Source organism: Haplochromis burtoni, unplaced genomic scaffold (assembly GCF_018398535.1).
Source record: "Haplochromis burtoni strain Fernald_Lab_line unplaced genomic scaffold, NCSU_Asbu1 Contig_274, whole genome shotgun sequence".
Taxonomy (NCBI): Eukaryota; Metazoa; Chordata; class Actinopteri; order Cichliformes; family Cichlidae; genus Haplochromis; species Haplochromis burtoni.
Window position 1 is genome coordinate 441598 of NW_024582635.1, and position 24416 is coordinate 466013.

The window sequence follows — 24416 nt, forward strand, 5'->3', positions numbered from 1 at the left end:
TATATATGCGCGTCTGTTTCTTAATAGCTGTTGTTGTAATGCATAGTTAATTATCACGATGAACTGTGTTGGTAACAGTAAAAGTCACCTGCAGTAGTCCTACTGTAACAACCATGAATTTTAAATGTGCTTAATATCGAGACGTTACCTGGTGATACTTAACTAACTTTGCTTACGCAGTTTCAGTAAAAATTCTTCTGCTTAGTTTCTTTGCCGAATTGACAATAAGTCCGTAGTTAATCATAAAATGTTGTAAACGTACGCCACCAGAGGTAGACTTTTGATAAAAAAGGACATTAAAGTAAAATTCAAAGGAAATATTATGCGACCTTTGTGGAATAAATCTGGAGTTGATCATAAAAACAAAACATTTTTTCATATTTTTCTTTTATTAAAAAAAAAAAGGACCCTGGTGGTACCGGAGCTGAGTCTGCGACTCCATCAGCAGCAAGCACACCCAAGTCAAAGGTACTGTACTTCAGCTGTCTACAGGCTTGTGAGAAATTATAGGAAAACCTTGACATCCCCTTTCATTCCCAGAGAATTCAACCTATTCTGTTCCTTTAATTTGTCATTACTGTCCTGCATACTGTTACGACTTACACATAAGAGTTATATGTATCAACACTCTTCAGCTGGATTTTTTTCTGTTTTGTTAGAGATGTTTTGGTAAAGATATTTTAGCCTCCTTTTAACTTTGTGTCTTATTTTAAGCTGGACACGCTCTCTAAAGATGATCTCATCAAGTATGCAAAAAAGCAGGTAGCTGCCATGCAGAAGATGAAGAGCAGATGTACAGGTATCATTACACATTCATCCTGTGTATGTGTTGTGCCAGTACTATACAAGTTTATGTCATGAGTTTGTTTATTTGTCTTCTTAGATTTGGAAAAAGAAGTTGAAGCCCTGAAACAGCAATCCAAAAGCAGCAACAACAGCAGTTCAGATGACTCTTTGATACAGGTTTGCATGTTTGCTAAAAGCTTCTTCTGTTAACATGCAGTACTTCATTTTCATACCGCGTTATGTGAATTGTTTATTTGTGTGTAACAGGAGCTGACTGAGAGGATGGATGTGGTGCTGCTGGAAAAGGCGGAAACTCAGCAAAGTCTTGCAGTGTCTCGTAAAGAACTAGAGAAGACTAAACAGCAAGCCAAGGTGAAAGATAACACTCACACCGCTGTATGATGTGTAAGCCTGATTACACATTCAGGTTTGTGTTCAGAGAAACTCAAACGGGTTTATTTGAACACACTTTGACATTTATGCAGTCTAATAAATGTATTTTGTTATTGTAACCAGATCTTCTTAAAACACATATGCTGTTTGTTGCAGGATGATCTGGCAGCGCTGCAAGGTGAGTTTGACCGGGCGATAGAAGAGCACCAAAAGAAGATCAAAGCCCTAGAGAGCAGCATTGAGGAGTGCACCAGCAAACACCAAGAAGAGGTGTCTCATTTCCAGAAATTACTAAAAGAGCGAGAGGAGCGTGACAGAGAACGGGAGAGTGAAAGAGAGAGGGAGCGCCAAGCAGATCTTGCTAGTGCAAAAGAGAGTGCAGAGGAAGTCCGACGTTGCTTAGAAGCTCAGCTGGAGACCCTTCGAGCTGAACTGCAAACAATGCAAGAGCGAAATTCTCAGGAGGTTCTTGAGATCCAGGAGAACCACCAAAAGGAGTTGACACTGGCCCAGCAAGAGGTGGAGAACTTGAAGGAGGAGCTGGCTCAGAAGAGTCTGCAGCACGAAGAGGAAATGAGGACTCTAGAAGAGGACTACGAGATTGAGAGGGAACGTCTCTTGTTGCTCCAAGAGGAGCTAACTGAGCAGCTTGCACTCAAAGGTAAAAAAGCTCTTTTTAGTTAAGTCTGTTCTGGTATCAAAGTATTAATATTGTGTTTTCCTTTTTTTTCTCTTTAAATTCAGTTTCAATTAAATCAAAATATTACTGTTATATTTCCAGATAGCTACCTGCAGGATGTGCAGGAGGAAGATGAAGAAGCTGCCCGTGGTTCGGGGATCGCCAAAATGCTGGAGCTGTCTGGCTGCAGTCAGGGTGACTCGAGCCATGGTGATGGAGAGGAGACAGAGACGGGAAGACTAAAAGCGACACTGGATGATGTTCAAGCCCAGAACACCATGTTACAGGATGAGATGACCCTGCTTAGTAATGTGAAGGGTGAGCTCGAGGCAGAGCTGGAGAGGGTTAAAGAAGAGTTTCAAATAGAAAGAGAAGAACTCGAGTTCAAAATTAATGAGCTGCAGATGCTCAAGGACAGTGCTTCTGCTGAAGCTTCAGTGACCCAAGATCCTGATCAGCAAGGTGTCCTCAGAGAAGCTGAAGAGTCTGTGACCAGTCTAGCCAAAGAGCAAAACTCTCAGAGTCCAGAGGAGGAGCAGCAGAAACTAAACCAGGAGCTGAGGACAAAATGTGAGGCCTTAAACAAAGAGCGAGACTCTGCCCAGGCCGAGTGCCACCATATGAGGGGCATACTTCAGAGTTTTGAGACAGAATTGGGAGAGAAGACAAATGATTTTATCGTACAGTACAAAGCCATGAAGGAACAGGCAGCTAATAATATACGAGACCTTAATGAGAAGGTGGAACAGCTCAACAAGGAGAGGGATGAACTGCTGGAGAAGGTGAGAGAAGCTACAGATGAGAAGAATGCTCTGATGGGGGATATGCAAGACCTGAAACTGAAGCTTGAGAGCTCTCAAGGTGAAGAGCAAATGTCTTCAGCCTGCGAAGTGAAACAGTCGTTGGAGGACGTTACTAGGCAGAATGAGGAGATCATATCCCAGCTAGAGATAAAGGAGAACATGACTCAAGATCTGAACAAAAGGGTCGAAACACTGACTGAAGAGCGAGACAAAATGCAACACCTGCTGAAGATCAAAGAAGAGGAAATGCAAAAGCTCAATAATGAGAGAACAAAAGAAATCCAGAGGCTACAGGAGGAGAAAGAAAAGGAGGTGCTTTTGCTAAGAGAGGAAAAAGAGACGGAGCTGAAAAGCCTGAAAACAGAAACTGAGGATAAAGTGAAACGTTTAAACGAGGAGAGAGAAAAGTTAGAGGGAAGCCTAAAAGAGGAGTTTGTGAGATCTGAACAGACAGTGTCCACTTTAGAGCTGACTATAAAAGAGCTTTACACTGAAAAGTCTGATCTCCAGCAGAAAATGGAAGAGGCTCTCTCAAGGCTTTCCAAAGCTCAGGAAGAGAGGGAGCTCTTAGACTCTAAGCTAGCAGCCCTGGAAGCTCAGCTGAACCAGGAGACATCTGAAAAGCAAGAACAAGAAGCAAGGCTGAATTCAATGAAAACAGAGGCAGAACGAATCTCTGGTTTTCTTGGAGTAATGGAGGAAAATCTGGGTGAAGAACTCCAAGAGTCCATTAAAGAAGTCAAAGACCTCCAAGCACGGGTTGATGAGCTGGAGAAGGAGAGGGCCCTGTTGAGAAGCAGCCTTGAAGAAGCTCAAGGGGAGAGAACATTTGAGGAGGTGCAAACAGAGCTCAAGGCCCACATCAAAGACCTGGAACAAGAAAGAAACATGTTGAGAACCAACATAGAGGAGGTGGTGAAAGATACTGAGGGTCTCCAGAAAGACCTGCAGGATATGAAATCAGTCAATGAGAAGATCATCGAGGAGAATGAGAAACTGCAAGCTCAAATTTCTCTCATGACCAAGGAGGAGGAAGAGAGGGAGGAAATAGTGAGAAAGGTGGAGATCATGGAGAAAAAGAGCAGAGAGCTCAAAGAGCAGCTGACAGAAAAGGATTCACTCATATCGCAGCTGAGGACCGAAATGGCTTCTATCCAGGTGAGTGGAGCACATGATGTGTGTTTATTTTCTGCAAATGGGGAGAGTAAGTGCTTCTCCACACTAGCACTAATGCATCTGTGAGGGGAAAAAGAACTGTTACTATGACAATTTGTTTTTGTGCTCTTTCTAACATTCTCTCTTTTTCCTCAGTCACCCTCTCAGGAGTCTCCAGAACAGTCTGCGTCCTCTGAGGAGAATAAATCGAATGAGACTGCAGAGAAAATAGGTGTGAAGATGATTTCTCTTCATGCTATTTATAAAAGCAATCTAATCTACAAGTTATCATGCAGAAAAGAACCAAAGATACTTTCCCGGACTTTTGATGAATCATATTCTTCTTTGTTTTAACTTCCTGTAGCTCTTTTGGAGAAAGAAAAAAAAGAAAAGGACGAGAAAATGAATAAAATCAAGGCAGTCGCTGTCAAAGCAAAGAAGGAGCTGGATGCCAGTAAGAAAGAGGTACTGTGAAGAATGAAGAATGTTATCATTTACCAACACAGACAATAAGGCTATAATGAAAAGCTTTAGATTTCTCTAAATAGCAAACATTGTGGTAGAAAACTTGCACACCATACTGATCCTTAGGAGAACTCCACAACCTTCTCTTGTTTTACAGATCCATGTAAACATGAATAATCAGTATATTTTTTGCCAGTAAATGAATGCTCGGTGGGGTTTTTTGTTTGTTTGTTTTTCAGGTTATAACCCTGAAGGAGGAAATAGAATCACTGAAAGCAGAGAGGGAGAAAGTGAACAGCTCTATGAAAGATATCATCCATGGTGCTGAAGGCTACAAGGTAGGAATCTTGGGTTGGAAAAGACTTGTAGCATACAAAGGAAAATAGTTTGCATGTAGTGCACAAAGTATGTGAATTATCACAGTTTTGTCTTCTTACTATACAAACGTAAAAGACTGGGACAACTACATATTAATGCCTACAGGAGTTTAATGCCATGAAAACCATGGCACGAAGCTCCTGGCCCACAGTTTTTGTGCTGATTTTAATCCCAGAGGAGGTTTGGAGCTCTGCAGCTACTGAAGTAACTCAGTATCTGCATTCGATAAATCTGCTCTGTAACTTTATGTGGCTGACACTTCCTAAACAGTAACGCTCTCAGTGGCAGTATTTCAAAGTGGATCATGGAATATCTAAGACAGCATCCTGTTACAGCATCACACTCGAATTCAGCAAACTTTTTAAAACAGCCCATACTTTCACAAGTAAATGCAAAGCAGAAATTTGTATTTTCTTATATAAGTAGAGCGTTATAACTCCAGGAAGCCACTTTTTTTTCTTTCTCATTGGATGCAGTACCCTCAACATATTTTGTTTCAAAGTTTAATTTATCAGCTCACCAACAAGCTCTAGATTTTAGCGTGTTACCTAGTGAGAATATATATTTTAACATGCGTAGTGATTCTGCTTGTTTCTGAGTAATTGACCTGACAGTGAAGCTGAGGGATAATCTTTCAAGGTTGACTCCATTAATACAGCACCATTGATTCAATCAGTTAACAAGCATAATGCATTCACTAGAGAAAGAAAATCTTTGGCTTATTTTCTGGAGAAGTTTCTAATGAAATATAGGTGCACTTTGGAGTTACTGGGATTTCTGACTTTCCTGCTTATAAAATAGGGTCATCTATTGATTGGAAGGTTGGTGGTTCAATCCCTGGCTCCCCCTAGTCTTTAATTTTTAATTTGATACTGATCAAAATGATTGGAAAAACAGCATTTAAATAAAGTAATAACACATATACAGTTTTACACTGTAATGATTTGCGTTGCAGGCTGTTTGTCTATAAGAGTAACTTTTAGGCACATTTTATAAGCCAGCACTGGAGAAATACTTGTAATTGGGAAGGCTTCACAAACATGTTCTTGCTACAGTACCTGCAAGAAGAATCCTGCACTGTTTGTAATAGGCCTGACTTCCAAACAGTTAAGATAAAGGGTGTAAGTAAGGCATCTGTTGTTTGCATGTTAGATACTGTCTATATTACTTGAAGACACTAGGATCCTGTAGTGGGACTTTCATGAAACGGAAATTTCCAAGTGGAAAAACGTTTGTTTTCCTCTCGGGATTATGATGTCAGACGTGTCAGAACAGAGACGCCGCAGTGAAGTATGTTTACACTGTGGCTCTTTTTCTCAATGGCTGTTTGAAATTGGCAGAACTATTAGGTTTGTATCCGGGTGTATCAGATGTTACTGCTTCACATGGACCTTTTTATGTCATTAGCTTTTCATCAAAATAAAAGCATAGAATGAATTAAAGCAAAATAAACTTGACAGATTCCATTGTGCATTTAATTAGTTTCATGCATTACTAATACAAAAATCTTTCTAATTGGCAAGTAGAGGCACGCTCACTTTAAAAAAAGACTTTGTGTGAGACATTGCTCCCAGTGGTCTTCATAAACAGCCCCCAGATAGCACTTTGCTTTATGACTGTGTCTCCATTAAAGAATAAAACCACTGTGTTGTGTCTAATGAGAGTTTTGTCCCACGTTCAAATGTAAATGCAGCTGATAACTGAGATGCATAGTGTTTACCTTCACTGAGCTGTTCATCAGGTTTCCAGTAATGAATATTGAAGACTTGTTTGTGTGCGTGCGTGTGTGTGTTTTGTGTTTAGAACCTGCAGATAGATTACGACAAGCAGACAGAGCAACTGGATAAGGAGAGGGAGAGGGTGGAGGCGGCAGAGAGACAGATTGCTGAGCTGACCAAACGACTCAGCAGTGCTGTCACGCAGGTAACACAGACACACATTCAGTCTCATGCACGACAACACACACACACACACACACACAAACTCTCGGCCTCCACTAAATCAAAGCAGGGGATTTTGTCCAGTAATACATTTCTTCAATACTTACCCCATAATTCAGTTTCTGTATGATTTAGAGGGAGTCGTTTTAGCCGACAACACTTTACCCAGCTATATCTGACAGCCCGGCGCCCACAAATAGCCCATCAGATGTGACTGGGTGAGCTAGGGAGAAATTGTTTTTATATGTACTCTTTTCCCCAAGCTCATAACTGTTTCTCTCCAATGAGAGAAAAAGAGGCAGGTAAATGGAGCGGGCTGTAGCTTCCATCTGCTGCGTGCAGTACTGAAACACCATTTTCTGAAGCACAGGCTTAGTCTTGTGTGCGCTCATGGATCTCAGGGGAAGCGCGAAGACTGGAGCTAATCGGTGATCTCAGAGTACGTCTGGGCATCTCTGTTTACCAATCATAGTTTCACTGTTTGGCTGACAGATGATGGGAGAGAGCTGCTGCACAGGAAGCCCATAGAGCCTGCTACTGTCAGATTTGCATGAATGATTTTTTTATTTTTATTTTTTTAGGTGTCACGTGCCAACTGGTGTATTTATAAATGAGAATGTTGACTACAAAATATGTAAGACAGCTTTCCTCTTTGTAAATCATCCTTTTTGTTTCCTGCGCTTTTTAACTGACACAGTAAACTGAAACCAGAATGAAGTTCACACTGTAGAGTCACTAAAGCTGACAGATTATGAGCAATAAATCAAATGAGAATACACCAGATTTCCTCAAGAGTATCACTGCACACTCACCTGACAGCGGCAATAAACAAGTCTTTTTTTTTTGTTTTCAGAGTGAGACACTGAGCAGCGAGAAGGACGACCTTCTGGCTGGTATGGAAACCATGAGGAGCACATTGAGACAGTTAGAGACCAAGAATCAGGAGATGCAAAGGCAGTCAGCAAATTTGGAAAGAGACCTGCTGGCCGAGAGATCAATAAAAGAGCAAAAGATAAAGGTAGAAATGAAGAGAGATGGATGTCATCTCCCTCTTTTGTGCAAGCAACTACTCTGTTTTATTTTTTTGCAAATAATCATAAAAACAGCCATGCACGGTGAATTTATTTTTATAATATGTAATCTGTATTACATTTAAATATACCCCCCCCGCCGCCATGTGCACTTGCTTGCCTCTCTAGGATTTGTCATCTGCCATGAAGGAGGCAGAAGAGCTGACAGCCCAGCTCCGCAAGCAGCAGCAGCAGTCTCAGCAGACTGCCCAGGAGCTGGAGCAGCTACGCAAGGTACACACACACAAATAACACACAAGTGCTTCTCAGACACTAGCGCGTCTCAGAGGGCCGATCCAGTCAAGCGACTGAGCTGGTGATGGCCGGCCTGCAGCTACAGCAGCACCTGATGAAGAGAAGGAGAGTAATTCTAGCCCACAGTACAGGGACCGCTGTTACTTTTCCATTAGTGGAGACCTACATAGTATAGACGTGTACATGAAAGCTGCCAGGAGGTGCCTACGTCATGTGAACACAAAGATTGGATTTTTCAGGTTGATAGTAGAAAGACAATTAAATGCTTATAAAGGGTTTTTTTTAAATCTCATTTTGGCAGTTTTAGATCAGTAAACAAGCATGTTTTAAGTGCAGCAGAAATATGTAGATGTTAGTTCAATGGTAATTTAAGGAAGATGAGGGATTGTATTGTGTGGTTGTGATTGTAATTATTTAATTTAACTAGATTTTAGGACTTTAAAAAGTCAGATCCTTACTTTTCTTTAAGAAAACAATGTGTGTGTAGATTATTTCATCCACTTTCTTCAGCTGTCCAAGTTTCCAAAATACTAACTGCACAAGATAGTCAGCATAATTCAATTAAATGTAGAGAGGAGGAAATCCAGAGTTTCAGATAAATGGACTTGAAGATGAGTCTTAGCTGTGCTCCGTTTAAAGCTGTAATACGTTGATTCTCCCTGCAGGAAGCACAGCAGAGCTCTCTGTTGGACATGGAGATGGCCGACTATGAACGTCTGGTTAAAGAACTCAACACCAAACTATCAGAAAAAGATGAGTGTGTTGAGGAGCTAAAGGGTCAGATAAACAGCCTCAACCTGAAGGAAGAAGTGCTCAAACAGGAAATTGGTATGATAACAAGTTCAGGTTTACACTCAGTGACTGGCACACAGAATAATACAATCCAAATGTATTTAATGTTGCACCGTATATAATAATAATAATATAATATATAATAATCTTTAATTGAAATTTTGCTCGGTGAATGCAAAACTTCAGTTTTATTTATGTTCTATATTAGCAGCACACACCTGCTTTCACTGACCTGAAACATCTATTACTTTTGCATAGCCCTGTGTATCTGTGTGCCAGTACATGGGATCAGTAGGATCATTATTTAGGAAATGTTAGAGCTTGTTTTTTTCCTTCCTCCTTTAGTTGCTTCATGCTGTCAAGCTCCATAATGACAGCAAAATACTAGAAAAATAAGAAGACTGCAGTTCAGAAATTATGCTGTTTGTGTGTGTGCACATGCCCATTCAAATGTGCAATTGTGTCATCAGAGTCTTTGAAGTCCCAGCTGGACCAGGGGGAGGAGAAAAACGCTAAGATAAAACAGCTGCTGGTGAAGACCAAGAAGGACCTGGCTGATGCCAAGAAACAGGTCTGTGTGTGTCTGTGTGTATTTGAGGTGTGTCTCCAAGGATTTCTTATGAATGTGTGTAATGTTGCTTCTTGATGAATGTAAATAGTGTTATGCAGCCATGTGTGGACATGACTGGAGGGGGGCCTTGAAGTTATTGGGAATTCTTAGTCATTTGTGTGCTTTCCTATTTGGTTGTATGTATTTAAATATTCCGTGTGCATGTTTGCAGGAAAGCTCACTCATGGTGCTGCAGGCCTCTCTGAAAGGAGAGCTGGAGGCTAACCAGCAGCAGCTAGAAAGCTCTAAGGTAACACACCTAGCACTATCCCTTTCAATAAACTGTAGAAACCCATTTGTTTCATACCTGTGGCACTTAATAAAGCCTGTGTTTGTGAATTTAGATTGAGGTGTGTGACCTGACAGCCGAGCGCCATCGCCTGCAGGAGCAGCTGAAGTCTGCGTTGGAGCAGCAACAGAGAACCAGCAGCTCTCTGCAGCAACGCATACAGAGTCTGCAGCAGGAAAGAGACACTGCCAAGGTGCGTGTGTTGACTTTTCACTTATAACAGTTGAATTGACAGTTTACGCTATAATAACTCAACCATAATGACACCGAAGTCGTTCTAGGACACCTTAACTGTAAATTTTGAGGTGCTGTAACTACGTCAGACCCGTCCAGCTTTGATTAAATTAATCAAAGGCTTCTACAGCTCAGGCTCAGTAGTGTTATATGAGTCTGCAACTAATGACTACTTCTATTATTAATATCTGAATTTTTTTTGATTAATCCACAAATCTTTGTAGTATGTAGAATTTTTGAAAACTGCTCAAGGTAAAAACTTTTAATTATTCATTTTTGGGTCACCAACACTGAAAAAAACAAATTCCACTATATGTATAACACAAGCGAGAACTGGGTAATGTATTTATGCATGACGTTTTTAATTTTATTGATTGTTTTAAGACTATTTTAAGGTCTTACCTTACCTTATATCTTATATCTTATATGTATCGTGTAGAAACTGTTGTTGTGATTTGGCGCTATATAAATCAAATAAATGTATTTGATTTGAATAAATTGAATTTAACTGAGGTGATACTACTAATCTGAAGTCAATGGAGGAAGATTCTTTGGCTCAGATCAGTTAAACAGCTTTACAGAAACTTCTGTAATTAGATCTAGAAACTGTAAGTCTTTATAACCATAGATTCCTGCAACAGCAAACAAAAATCTGCAAACTAGTCCTTTCTGGTAAATACCCGACCAACCAACTATCTATCTGACCTTGATTTACCTGTAATCTCCAATGCTTGGTGACATCCAAGACTGACAGTAAAATAAATGCTTTAGTCAGCTGCTGCCACCTCTGGCTCAGTCTTTACTTTTTCCCCTTTACATTTTTAGACAGTAAGAGAGGTTTGTGAATGGGTTGTTTGCCTAGAGCAATTTAAGTTAAGTTATTGCTTTCTTTCTGTAAAAGACAGTCTTCATCATTGTTCATCCAGTGAAAAACTGGTTTTATGTAAGCTGTGGTATTGAAATCTCAATTTTTGTAAATGTGTGAGACACAACAAAAGTTTTCTTTATTAGATTTTCTAACAAGACTCACTAAAATAAATTTGTTCACCAACAATATATTAGAAAGTCAATCGTATACGTCTTGTTAACCTTTTGTATTGATTCCAGGTTGAGCTTGAGGCAACAACCAAGGAGTTTGAGAGTTACAAGGTGCGAGTCCACAATGTTCTCAAGCAGCAGAAGAGCAAGACGACCCAGAATGAAGTAGACTCTGGCAAACTAGAGAGGTAAAGGCATGCAAGAATGATAGAAGTCTACAAAGACTGTAATAACAGACAGCTGTTAAATGTGTGATGCAGATCATTGCATGTGAAATTAATGGTAACACATTCAGTTGGCTTTACATTAGAGGAATTCAAATCTTACTGCATTGATTAAGGATGCTGTTCTAAAGCTTCTCTCTCCATGTGAGACTTTTAAAAACATGAAAAACTCAAAGTACACCCAGAGTTAGGGTTAGGAAAGAGTGTTGTTCAGATGTGATCAAGAAAACTTAAATAACATGCAAAATGTCAAAATGCATAGCACATAATTGATTTTGAACACAAACACCGTGTACTTACAATGACCAAAGCTGAATTATTGAAGACACGGTATAACCTACAAGAAATCCCACATGAGAAATAATTTACATTCATTTTCATCCTTCTAAAAGAAAATATCACCGTAAGAGTAACGTGTGGTGTGTTTTTCAGGGAGCAGTTGGTCTCTCAGGTGGAACAGCTGAGGACGCGACTGGTGGAGAGCCAGCAGAGTCTCCAGAGCAGCGCAGCAGAGCTGCAGCAGCTCCAAACTGAGCATGACACTCTTCTGGAGAGACACAATAAAATCCTTCAGGAAACTGTAAGCAAGGAAGCTGAGCTCCGTGAGAGGTGAACACACTTTTATTTTTTATGTTGTTCTTTAATCTTGTCTTGGCAGGAATTCATTGTACTGTCACGTTGTTGATACGCAGCACGTTTTAGCCTTTTCAGCTGTTCATCCTTGCATTTGATTTTGCAATCAGGAGACATAATCGCACATGCTGAGAACACCTGATTGCGCCATTTTTATTTTATTTTTTTTTTTACTTACCTGTAGCATTTCATATTGATTCGCTCCTAAAGGAGCACTTTCTAAACTCTCTTCCTGCTCTGTCCACCTACAGGCTTTTGTCATTGCAGTCAGAGAACGTGACCCTGCGGTCAGACCTGTCCCAGGCCCAGGCTGACCTGTCTTCCCAGGTTGAGGCCCAGCGGCAGACCTACAGGGAGCAGCTGAGGAAGCTGCAGGATGACCACCGGGCCACTGTAGAGACCCTGCAGGGCCAGCTGACTCGTGTCGAGGAGCAGCTCTTTACCCTGCAGAGCCAGAACAGTAAGCATGGGGGTGGGGTTGTAAACTTGAGCCAATACCTGATTCCCTACAAGAGGTAACAGAGCAAATAGGTGAGGTAACATTTTTATCTTTTACTAAAGAGCAGACAGCAATAGACTCAAGGAGTACATGAAAGGTATGGTATATAGAGATCAATGAAATCATCAAGTGCTTTAGTTTTCCATGGTGCTTGCACTTCTCCTACATGAGTGGAGTGATGTGAGTCAGAAAGAAAACCATGAAGAGGGCATCAGTGTGTTTATCAGAAGAGCAGCATTGAGAGCTCATTCATCACCTCCCACACAGCTGCCCGCTGGAGTCAAACAGCAGAAACACACACAGTAGTGACTAGGAAAGGCAAGTGTGTGTGTGTGTGTGTGTGTGCGTGCGTGCGTGCGTGCGTGCGTGTGTGTGTCTTCTCTGTCACTTGAGGACGCCAGGTGTTGGCAAGGTTCCTCAGCTCTATCCCCGCCTCTCAGTGTGGCAAACAGCTCACTGTGGCATCTGGAGAGACTCATCATTAGTGGCTCACACATGGATGCAAGGATTAACTCGATACTGGAGCCAATATTAACCTTAATTTGAAGTCATATTTGAGCCACTTTTTAACACTATGCTTCAATTTCACGCCAGATTAAATGCGTTACTGCCCCATCGGACAGACGGGAGATAAAACAACTGGCCTCGTATTTTTTTTCTTTAATAAATCAGATGTAACATTTATATATGCCTTTTGTCATATTTTGTCTAATCTTTTATCCAAACCTTCAAGCAGCACATAGACACACACATAAAAAAGTCTTTTATAAATTAGAAATCAGTCAGTGTTTAAGCCTTTCCAGCTGTTCCCTCTGTTGCAGGCTGTTGTGATGGCTTTGCAGAAACACTGCTCAGTATTTTTCAGATATACATATGATCCCCAGGGTGTTTATTTTCCTGTAAATTAGATGCTTTTATTTCCTTATTGATTTCTTTAAACCTTTCTATTAGAGCCTGATGTACTATTAAATCAGGACTCCTGTATGCTTCACTCTTTTGAGTGGCAGTTGTCATGATTTGGTTGATTAGAACTGGGTAAATATGTTGGGCTCTTGAGTTTACTGGACTTGAACTATTATGAAACGTGTTCAGTATGCAGGTAGACTTCTTGCTCCTCTCAGTCGGCTACATGACAAGGGAAGTAAAGAGCCTGACGGGAGGTGGCGAGGTGAGGGGATTGGTAGCGAGTCTGGCCTCTTGGATCAGTTCAGGTTCATTAATCACAATCTATTCTTCTGAAGTTTTCTCATTTTTCCCTCTACCCTTCTCTTCCCACGTCACCATTTATGCCAGCTGAACTGGTTAAGACCTGGAGTAGTCTGGTGCCCCCTCATGTTACAGTGAAGTAGGACACTAACTCACAGCTGCTGTGATCAGACTTGTTTGTACATAAGAATCCAGAGATGCTTAAAAAAAGATCTGAAGGCTGCTTTCAGTTGAAACCCTTTTAAATTCCTTTATTTATTTACTATTTTCCACCAGGGATTTTACTTAAACATTTTAAGGCCATGAGCAGAAAGTCTTTTTTTTCTTTTTCTTTTTAATTCTTGTTTGACACATCTTGAATCCAACCTCCTCCTTCTCTCTTGTTCAATATGAATGTATTGATGTGCCCAGAAGACCCACACAAATCTTCTTCTTCCAACCTTTTACACCCACTCAGATTCAGTTGCTGTCCAGTCCAGCCGTAAACCGCTGGCATCAGATCCACAGCGCAGAAACACTGACCAGAACCAGGCGGGTGTGGGACCAGTGGCCCTCAGCGACCTGCAGTCTATGGCCAGGGAGGAGGGTGAGGGCATGGAGACCACTGAGACTGAGAGCTTCTCCCCTGCTCCTACATCCCTACCCTCTCTGGAGCAGCTTCTCACATCTCCAGAACCCAAACAAGGTGTGTTTGAAAGCAGAGGTCCACAAAAAAAAAAAAAAAGCGCATTCAGTTTCCAAAAGGACTGCATATGTGACCTATTCAACAAGATATAATGATGAGCGTTACAATGAACAATGAATGACTATGTTTGGGGGAAAAGAATATATGCAGACTTTGTGTAGTAACAGAGTTTAATGTATTATATCACCTCCTGTATGTGGCATTTGTTATATCTCTAGAGCCATTTGTGTGGACAGTGGAGCCAACCAAAGAAGAGTTAAGTGAAAAGCTGAACACAACCACCCGCAGCATGGAGCACATGAACAGCCTGCTGCATGAAACTGAGGCTACCAACGCTATTCTCATGGAGCAGATCACTGTATGTATACTTCCTCAATTATACAAACACAGAAACAACATTTTTTTTTCTGTTGCTCAAAACTAAATTAGAGACCTAATAACCCGACAAGTTGTCTATTTTAAAGTTGCCTCCCCTGCGCACTTAGCAAATCTACTATATGACACATCCACTATAATAAATAGGACCTACTCCTAAGCATTGGTTACAAAACTCAAAGAGAATGATCCCCTTTATTAACGAACAACTTGCAAGATTTAAAAACATACAATTAAAATCACTGAAAGATGTTTCTTCAAGACCGAGAGCAAACGCATTGCCTACATTTGCTGTACTACTACTACTGTTAGCTGAAGGAATGGCATAATTTTAAACCATCTGATTACTTTCTTATTTACCTCCCCTTTCAGGTTGGGCAGGGCATTCAGCATTTAATTAAAAAAAGAATCTGCCAAATCAAACGTGCAGATATCCACTGTATCGACCCGCTGAGGATAAGAAAGCAGTCAAAAGTAGATTAACTTTAAGTATTTATTTTACATACATTCTGAGTTATAAAGATCATCTTTAAAGTTATTTTGTATTGTATTAGTATATTTACATTATAGGTTTTATTACATTAGAATATGCCATATTTATTAAGTGTTATTAAAGGAAAAGGTCTGTTCTCTGGTTTCTAGCACTTTATAAGGCACATACAGAATTGCTGTAATTCAGGCTCAACTCTCTTACTTACTATAAGCTTTTATTTAGGAGGTTATTGGTGGAAAAACTGTTAGAATTAGTCATGCTTGTATGTGCTACTGATCTGTGCATTGTTAAGAAAGTCGTTAAAGGTAACTGTTTCTAACAGTTTGTTCTTCTCTACTGATAAATATCTGTATTTTTACTCATGCTTATATTTGTGTTGTCTGTTGCCCATCTTTTTTTCGGGTAGCGTGGTCGTGTACTGGCTATATATCACCTCAAAGCATGAAGGTCCTGGATTCAGGCCTGCAGAGATCTGTTTTTTCCAGGGCTTTTGTGGCTTTTCTCCAGGGGCTGATTTTAATCGGCCTATAAAATTTCTTATTTTTAGGTAAAGCACACTGCATTTACACGTAAAGAAATGTGCAATATACATAAAAATTCCAGTTCATTACTTCAAATATTAAATTCTTGGAAATTTATATAATAATACTGAGTCAAAAGCGTGAGGTTTTCAATGTAATGAACTAAATGAGCCAAGTATTTGTTGTCAATCATTTAATTAATTCGGATTGTACAGATCAGATGAAAAACACACTGATATATTAGTGTGGCAGCCACGTGAGCACACACCTGTAGACTGCTGTTTCAGGTGTGGCAGCTGTGTTTAAAGTGGCCTGTATGCACCAACGGTAATATCAAACAGCTTGGCGTTGTTCACAGTCCCCTCTTTGTCCAGAAGAAAATAGAACTTGTGCCCTTTGACCCTTAGAGGAATAAAGGAAGTGGTCTCCTGCCTGTGGGCGTGGCAGGCTACATGAGACAGAGGGACTGTTATTCTCCTGCCTTGGCTTGGTCCCAGAGGTGACTGTGTGCAGACTGTCACCATCCTCCCACCCTGGTGTAAAACCACTTTGCTGACAGAGCGCCGACAGAACAGAGCCCCGAGTACCACTATGCCTGCTCCTATTGTCAGGCATCCCAGCGTGAAACCATACCTCCAGGTGTTTGAACCCAGGTTCATCTCAAAGCTCCATATTCCCGCCAGACCCGTGGTGGCAGTGCTAGGCGTCTTTGTTTTCCCCTTCTCTTTAGTGCCGCCCGTGTCTCTGAGCCCCGTGTAGGCGAATTGAGCCAAGTACGTCCAGAAGACGAACTGTCCGCCGCAGAAGACCGAGAGAAGCCGGAAGAAGCGGGTCCTGTCGTGCTCGAACAAGGTGACATCTCTGGGCGGCTGGGTGGAGGTGCACATCCTCCGGCGTACGGCCAGCTGGGGGCCTGTGTGGGCAAATATGCCGCCCAACAGTCCGGGAGAAGCACCAAACCGGGAGGACGTGCTGCCGAGAGGCGTAGTGTGCGCCGACAACGACGTGTTTCCAACCTGGTTTAGCTGAACGCTACGGAACCGAAACCGCCTGGAGTAACACCACAGCAGCTGCTCGAAGCCCATCTTTGTTTGTCGCTGTAGTTTTTTAAGCTATTTCGCACAAGAACTGCTGCAGTCCGGGTTTAAAAGTCGCTGTTGTACTCGCGTTCAACGCTTCATATTCAGTAGACAAGAGGACGCCGCCATGCTTGTTGTATGTGACGTAAGTTGCTCGCTTACGGAAAGTAGCGTGGACCAAATTTAATGTTATCTCTTCGATATACTAGTAATCACTAAAACCTCTGAGCTGACCTCCTATATTCCTATTTTTTAAACCTGAAATGGACTCGACAATCTATTGTGCATTAGCTTATTTTCCTGCCGTTTAGCATTAGCCGAAGGGACGCTTGGATTTTGTAAATTTTAAAGCGCTTGTATGTTCTACCTCCTAGCTGTTGAAGAGTGAAGTTCGCCGTCTTGAGCGAAACCAGGAGAGGGAGAAGAGTGTGGCCAACCTGGAGTACCTGAAGAACGTCCTCCTGCAGTTCATCTTCCTGCGATCCGGCAGCGAGAGGCAGGCTCTGTTGCCCGTCATCCACACCATGCTGCAGCTCAGCCCAGAGGAGAAAAGCAAATTGTCTGCCATTGCACAAGGTATGCAATGGGTAAACCTTGCTTGCATGCATTTATAAAAAGAAAAATCTTATTCACCGCATGACCTGTTCAAAAGGTTATTATGTATGATTTAAAGTGTAGAAATCTTTTGGTCAGAAATTTGCATCCACGCCTCATGGAAAAGAATTCTATGGGAACTTTGGACATTTAATGATTTATGTGAGCTCTTATTTTTCTTTTGTTAATGTGAGGGATGATTGTACCGTATATTTCTCTTAATTAATTTAAAAGCAAGAATTGGGTGCACAAGTTTGAGCTTATCTTGGATTTTCTCTAATCCACATAGGGCCAGAATTATACTTGGAAACTCAAATATATGCATACACTCCAACTAATATTAATATATGCTACCACCACCATGCTTGACAGCTGTCACAGTAGTCTTAGGTTTGAAAGTCTCACATTTACACTTCCAAACATATCAACAAACATTTCTCCACAAGTTTCCAGCTCGTGGCAGGCTTGAGCCTTGGTGATTTCTGAAAATAATTTATTCTCATTTTATGATGGTAAAGTGAAACTGCCAAGTCATTAAAGGTGTGTGCTGTATTCCACCCTGAAAAAGAAACCATTTCCAATTCACTTACAGGAGCGCACGGCCCCGCTGCAAGAATTTGTCTCTGCTGTGTTTTGTACAGAGCAGCATCACAGTGATTTTCATGCTGAGTCATAATAGAAAACACACACCGACAACCTGTCTTTGATTTTTTTTTTTTTTTTTGTTTCTTCAGACAAAACCCTTTTTTTAAATTTATATCCTCTTTTCTGAAGTGCTGCAGGTTATAGCATCCAGAATACCTCATTAATGTCTAACCACCTGTTCTTGTGTCTCCTCTCTGCAGGTGAGGAGGAGGCGTCTGGGTCTCGGAGCTCAGGCTGGACCTCCTACCTCCACAGCTGGTCTGGGATCAGATAAAACCGACCACAAATCAAAGCCAAGAAAAACTGGGAGCACAAAGTCGGCGTTATTACTGAGCCTTTATTTTTAATGTGAAAACCTGTCCTCATCATTGAAGCTGCACTTTTAAAACGGTGACAACTGGGAGGTTAACTGGGGGAACTTACAACTTTGGTGGGATGCAGTAGATGGGACCAAGGAATGTATCAGATAAAGAGGAGTGTACGATTAAGATGAAGGAAACCAAAATATTCAACATGTATAACAATTTGAGTTTGCAGTGCAATAGCTACATGGGTCTCTTACTGATAACTGTGATGAATATCTGTCTTCCTTCAGCGTGCTATAAACATGTATTCCAAACATTTACTGGACGTAATGGTTACACAGTGAGGCATTACAAAGCATCATTACTAAAATGAATGGGTATAATAAATTAAGTGTATGTTATGTGATGATTGCATTGTTTTTGAATCCAAAAGGGTGCAAACTAATTGTGAGAGGAAACCTAATCAAGGGGAAGAAATGTGTGCTGGTGTATTGCTTGATATGATTTATAGATCTTTAATTACTTCTCAAGACAACTTTACCTGCATTTTATGATGGGCTTGATTTACACGGTTTACATTTTAGCTTCTCTCAGAGGTATACCTAAAACTTATAGGCTGTTGAATGTGATTGAACTGCCTTCATGTCAGCCATTCTACTGGTCTCTGCCGTATAGAAATTAACCTTATTCACAAAAAATTTGATTCTCTGATTTTACGTTTAACTTGGTTGTTTCCCGGAAGGTAAAGAAAGCATTAGGCGATCTGTAACGCAGTATGCTGTGGGAAACGTGTGTGTAATTTACAGTAGTTCGTGGGCTAAACTGCCATAATCTCATTTCAGTTGCACTGGGATGCGTGTTTATAAGTCTGAGGTTCTCTTCAACATTACTGATTGTTGGTGAGGAACTGTGATGACCTGTTATGCTCCTTCCCACCTGTATATTTTTATTTTTGAGTAGTTTCTCAGACTTCATGGTTTAAAAAAATGCTTGTGTCTTATTCTGAGCTTTGATGCAGCCCTTCATCCACTTTTGATTCTCACTCCCTTTAAGACAGCCTCTTTTTCTGATTGGCTGCCCCTCACTAGCAAAAGGTTGGACCTCCTGTGATCATATCAGTGATTTCACCCCTCACTGACATCACACAGAGCCAAGAGTGTAAGAAAATGAGTGTTTAAAGCAGTATAAAGCCTGGGCTTATTTGCACATACACTCTTTTGTGTTTAATCCAAACTTCCATACATATATGTCTATAAAACAGACAATAATAGAACACTTTTAACATTTTTCCCCAGGCTGGTTTTACAGTTTTATCGTTAAATCATCACATACTCAACTCAGGTGCACTAACAGTTTCCATGTCTTGAGTTCTGATTCATCGTGCCCTGTAATAGTTTGTAATATTAGTTGCGACTTTAATATTGGACCATTATTTTAATAGTTTGTCTCTCTTTTATGGGAGTGTTTTATAGTTTTGTCATTTGTGTTGCAATTTAATCACCGAACCTTAACAAAGATTTGTTGCATCTTGCAGTTTCCATTGCTGAAAGCACATCTGCCTCGCAAAAGTGTCCTTGAGCAAGGCTCCTCATCAGACCTATATGCTGTTGATTTTACATTCTGACTTGTGCTTTGAGTTTGAAAAACACCTCATATCTACCCCGCTCCCAGTGAAACACATACTTACTCATATGAATACAGTTTTCTGCTGACCAGTGATAAAAATAATTATTAACCGGTTTATTTTCTCCCCCTATTGGCAGCTTTTGGTGATTCACCCAGCACAATGGACTGTATTTATATCTAGATTTTTATATTTATGATGCTTAACGTGGGCAGAAGCTATGAGAGATTACCCGAACTGCAAAATCGTACTCAAGAAAGACTACGGTGTATTTACAACTGTAAAAAAAAAAAGAGAACTTAACAAAGATTAAAATGATTCCATGCTTTGCATTCAGTCCGTGTCCTTTATTTACAATTGATTTTTGAAGTGCAGCATTGCATCTACAGCTTCTAATCAGCAGCCAGATGTTTTAAATTTTTCTTTCTTTCTTTCTTTCTTTCTTTTTTTTTTTTTTTTTTTTTTTTTTTTTTTGAGGACATGCATGTGGTGAGAAAGCACTTTTATGGACATGTTTTGCACATTAAATCAAAAGAGCAGATAACTACAAGATGAACCTTAATTTACATCATTAATAATCCTCCTGTTTTTGGTGTTACTGCTGGGCATCTGAACAGATGCAGTAGCCAGTCTATGTGCTGCTCTGAAAGTCCTTCATCCCTCTGGAAGGAGGGAGCAGGGTCTAGGGGTTTCCCTTTTAAGGAAAAAAATGGTGGGTGCATTATCATGACGCAATCGGGAGAGGAAATGACAAACTCCTGCATCTTTTACTGTAAGTAATGTAAACATGCTGTTAGCCCAGTCTCCCTGCCTGCTACTGTTATGTGATGGATTCTGTGATGTTTTTTCAGGGCTCCCACCCGCCATGTTGAACTGTAGTTACAGTCCTCCCAGTGGTGGCAAACTGAAAGTCAGATTTTCCATCAATGCTGACCAGATGTGTAGATACAGCCCAGCGTAAAGCTGAAGCGGATGTAAAAGCCGCTCTCGGCATCCGTCTCATTTATATTATAGTGAGATAATGAGCCCAGAGAACCTACTGAGTTTACTGGGTGGTTTTAGGTGCATCCTGCCAACAAAACCTGAAAAAAACAAAGTCACTTGGACCGCGTGCAACAATGCACGAGCCTCTGGTCTCCAAAATAAAAGCACTTGATTTGATAACGCTGCGTTTCTCTTCTTCCCAAACGTGTTTGGACTCTGTTTTATCGCCTCACTAATGTAAAAAAAAGATTAAATAAAATTAGGGGGAAAGGCAGACAATTGAAATTTTTTGCTTTCTAACAGTTCTGAAATCACAAAGTAGCGAAAGAAAGGAAAATGAATTACAGTATCATCCGTTTTTCTTTGTTTTGTTGTTTTTGTGTTTTTGTGTGTTTTTTCTTTAAGCAAAGAGCAACAAGTATAAAATCTTTTGGAGTGACCAACAAGCTCTTTGCATCATACACTTAAGAAAAACAAAAAAAAACAAAAACCCACTGACTCTGAAAAATTATTTTTTAAAAAACCAAAAGGTAACTCAAAATTATTAACTTAGATCTCGTCTTAATAACCCAATTAATCCAAGTCGTTTTCTCAGTTTTGAGTTATTATTGTGATTTATTGACTTAGGTCGGGGATGGGGACCAATGTCAATATATATTTGCAAAAAGGCACGTGAATAAAATCTTTAAATTCCATAAATTTCTTAAACATTTTAGCACCAATACTAAATAAAAAAATGTTTAAAAATGTTTTCATTCATTCATTCATTGATATTTTTTCCTGTATATTTTATATTAATGTGCATTAAACTTTGTATAGTAAATGCGAGGCAAACAGAATGCAGTACAAACACACACAAACACATACAGGTTAAAGGTATAAAGGAAAATTGTTTCCTACTGTATTTTAAGGCAGTTTTCCTGACTCCTCATTAGCTTAAATGGAAACTACATTTGTGTTAATAGTCTCGTGCGATATCGTGGGAGACCCACGTAAGATGATGTGTTGCTCGAGTTTGTGCAAAAAGGGAGGAATTTATTCTTTTTAAACCGATTTTTAGGGTCCTGTTCGAATCTTGCAAGCCTGCTGTTTTACACTGAAAGGTCCCACCTGGAAGTGGCTCATTCACTGGAGTGAGATCGGCCGGACTGAGGCGAGGCCCCTTCTCGCCATTCTACTCCGCTGTGCGAAAACCAACGTTACATCCCGGACTGCACAACATCTGGACAGCTGCAACAGTGATCGGGTGACGCACATCTGGTGGGAGAGAAGGCACAGTGATGCTCGGCATTACAGAAATGACAAACGGGTGAGCGATTTGTTAAAAAGTTTTATTTTTTCTAAAAAAGAGAGAAATTGGTCTGAAAAGTTGACAGTCCGCTATCCTCTGTTCTTTTGTGGAGTGAAAAACTGCAGTTTAGTCATTTATAAGTCATCCAAGGCGGTTGGACCTTTTTAAATACACAATATACTCCAGAGGCAATTCTCTAAAATAGACGTAATAGTAAAGATAATTAGTAACACAGTCATATTTATTGTATTGCATCTTTAGAACAACTTAAGCTCCTCTTTAGCGCCTCCTACCTAGTTACTTTCACTGTGGAAAAGGGTAACGTAGTTTTTATAACATATGATTAGAAGTAAAACACGTCCAGCTATCACATGGAAAATGATACGTAATCAGAAGTGGGTTTGGTTTAAGAAACCTCTGTTTAAATAGCTGTTTAATCTGTTTGGTCTGTTGCTCTGTGTGGCCAACGACATGGTCTGGAGGTTTGAAAATGATGTTACCTTATGTTTGAATATTTTTAATAATTGCAACAAATTTTCTAAAGAGCACTACTGTTTTTTTAACGACTTTAATTTTTCAATGTTATCCAAGTTTTCCATTTTGCACTGTTAAAGATGTAGTGTTTATATGACGGTGCAGAATTTAGGCCACAAAATCTGGAGTTTTTAGTCTTGCACCAAATGAAAATCTCCAAGCCTGATTTTTAACAAGCTTTTATTTGAAAATTTGGGTTTATATTTAATACATTTTTGTTGACCTGGTACTCATGTGTGCAAGTCATTGATGCATGCCCTTCTCACACAGAAAACAGACCTGTGGGTTTTTCCAAAAGCACAAAACCATGAGAATATTTTTCTCTAAAGGAAGGCAATATATATTTTTGTGAATGTTTTCTTTCTTTCTTTTTAAAAAAACAAAAAAAAAAACAAAAACGGAGGAGGATGTTCCTCTTCTCTGTGACCTCCACCCTGCCCTGGAATGTTCATATAAAGAAACTGGACAGTACTGCTTTCTAAATCACTTCCTGGCTAAACAGTCCCTGTGGGACTGCTGTTCAGAGCAGTAGTTTCTCCAAACAGCATGAATGCTTCTGCAGAATTAATTATGGGTTAGGATGAATATGGCTTTTATAAAGCACTAAAAGCTCTAAGATGACTAGCCCTTCTAAAAGCCTGAGGATTGCTGCATTCCCATTGCATTACATTTTTATCTGATCCCACATTCTGTTGATACAACCAGAGCTTAGACCAGCGTCTCGGTCTCCAGTGTGGACTTGTCCTTGTTTGGAAGCAGTCAAGTTGTGTGATGGTGGATTTAACTGTGTGGGCGATTATTCATACTGTGCTCAATCACTCTGAAATGCAGGAGTTATTTAAACAATTCAGGTTTTAAAAGAAGAAAGTTCTGTATTTTTCTTTCCTCCGACACAGTTCCTTCTTATATATTTGATGATTAATTGTTGGAAAAATCTCCATGCACCATTAAGTAATTTATTGAGTCAGCTTTCTGTAATTGTCTACACTGTTGCCTCACAGTGAGAACCTACCTCTTACCGCTCATTAAAAAGTATTTATAGTCATGGGAAAAAACCAAGTACACCCCATGTTTCAGTAGCTTGTAGAGCCACATTTAGCAGCAATAAGTCAAATGAATTGTTCTCTGTATGACTTTATCTGTCTGTCAGATCATTGTGGAGGAATTTGGCGTTGCTTCAGTTCATTGAGGTTCACGGGCATTTGTTTATGCACAGCTCACTTAAGGTCCCACCACAGGATTTCAACGCCTGGGCTGTTGCAGCATGAAGATTCATTTCTTTTTTGGCCTTTCTGTCATGGATTCGCTGCTGTGCTCAGGATTCCAGTTTTAGCTTTTGGACAGATGGCCTCACATTTGACTCTAGAATACTTTGGTTTACAGAGGAGTTCTTGGTCGACCCAGGTGCCAGATCACACACCCCTCCCTTCACACTATGCACGACAGTTGGTATGAGGTGTTTGGATTTTGCCAAAGGTGGAGCTGTGCATTATTGTCAAACGTCTTAACTTTGGATTCATGTCTTCCAGAAATCTTGTGGTTTGTGCAGATGCAGCGTTGCAAACCTAAGTTCGTGCCGCCACATTTTGTTTTGTTTGTTTTTCAGAGAGAGGAGGCTTTCTCCTGGAAACCCTTCCTAACAACACATACTTATTCATTCTTTAAATGAGGCCTGTAAAGTCTGAAGTGTAGCTCAGGGGGGGTTTGCAGTTTGTCTGAGCATTGTGCATTCTGGCATTGGGGTGAATTTGCTGGGACGTTCTATCATGGTAAGATTGTAGCATTGCCTTAACACACACCCGAATCCTCCAGAACAGCAAACTGACAAAACTTAAAT

At 40.4% G+C, this 24416-nt stretch overlaps 3 protein-coding genes across 3 annotated transcripts in view; 2 read left to right on the top strand and 1 right to left on the bottom strand.

Moving 5' to 3' along the window:
* The window catches only part of LOC102300156 (GRIP and coiled-coil domain-containing protein 2), an 18679-nt gene extending 343 nt beyond the window's left edge, over positions 1-18336 (top strand). The window contains exons 2-24 of the mRNA XM_005940420.3: positions 406-468; positions 715-799; positions 884-963; positions 1054-1158; positions 1336-1840; positions 1961-3819; positions 3973-4048; positions 4181-4281; positions 4521-4619; positions 6463-6582; positions 7453-7617; positions 7799-7903; positions 8590-8752; positions 9187-9287; positions 9499-9576; positions 9671-9808; positions 10957-11075; positions 11544-11720; positions 11996-12204; positions 13907-14134; positions 14353-14492; positions 16977-17178; positions 18042-18336. Of these exons, the coding sequence (XP_005940482.1) occupies positions 406-468; positions 715-799; positions 884-963; positions 1054-1158; positions 1336-1840; positions 1961-3819; positions 3973-4048; positions 4181-4281; positions 4521-4619; positions 6463-6582; positions 7453-7617; positions 7799-7903; positions 8590-8752; positions 9187-9287; positions 9499-9576; positions 9671-9808; positions 10957-11075; positions 11544-11720; positions 11996-12204; positions 13907-14134; positions 14353-14492; positions 16977-17178; positions 18042-18115 (4992 nt within the window). The 3' untranslated portion in view covers positions 18116-18336. The remainder of the gene's footprint in view (positions 1-405; positions 469-714; positions 800-883; positions 964-1053; positions 1159-1335; positions 1841-1960; positions 3820-3972; positions 4049-4180; positions 4282-4520; positions 4620-6462; positions 6583-7452; positions 7618-7798; positions 7904-8589; positions 8753-9186; positions 9288-9498; positions 9577-9670; positions 9809-10956; positions 11076-11543; positions 11721-11995; positions 12205-13906; positions 14135-14352; positions 14493-16976; positions 17179-18041) is intronic.
* Positions 15702-16747, bottom strand: tmem223 (transmembrane protein 223). The gene has a single exon (XM_005940419.3). It carries the CDS (start codon positions 16606-16608, stop codon positions 15826-15828), a length of 783 nt encoding a protein of 260 aa, XP_005940481.1. The 5' UTR covers positions 16609-16747; the 3' UTR covers positions 15702-15825.
* Positions 18337-21878: 3542 nt separating the features above from the next.
* LOC102300660 (LIM and senescent cell antigen-like-containing domain protein 1) overlaps positions 21879-24416 on the top strand; it is a 33766-nt gene continuing 31228 nt past the window's right edge. Inside the window, exon 1 of the mRNA XM_005940425.3 lies at positions 21879-22063. Within this exon, the coding sequence (XP_005940487.1) occupies positions 22035-22063 (29 nt within the window). The 5' untranslated portion in view covers positions 21879-22034. The remainder of the gene's footprint in view (positions 22064-24416) is intronic.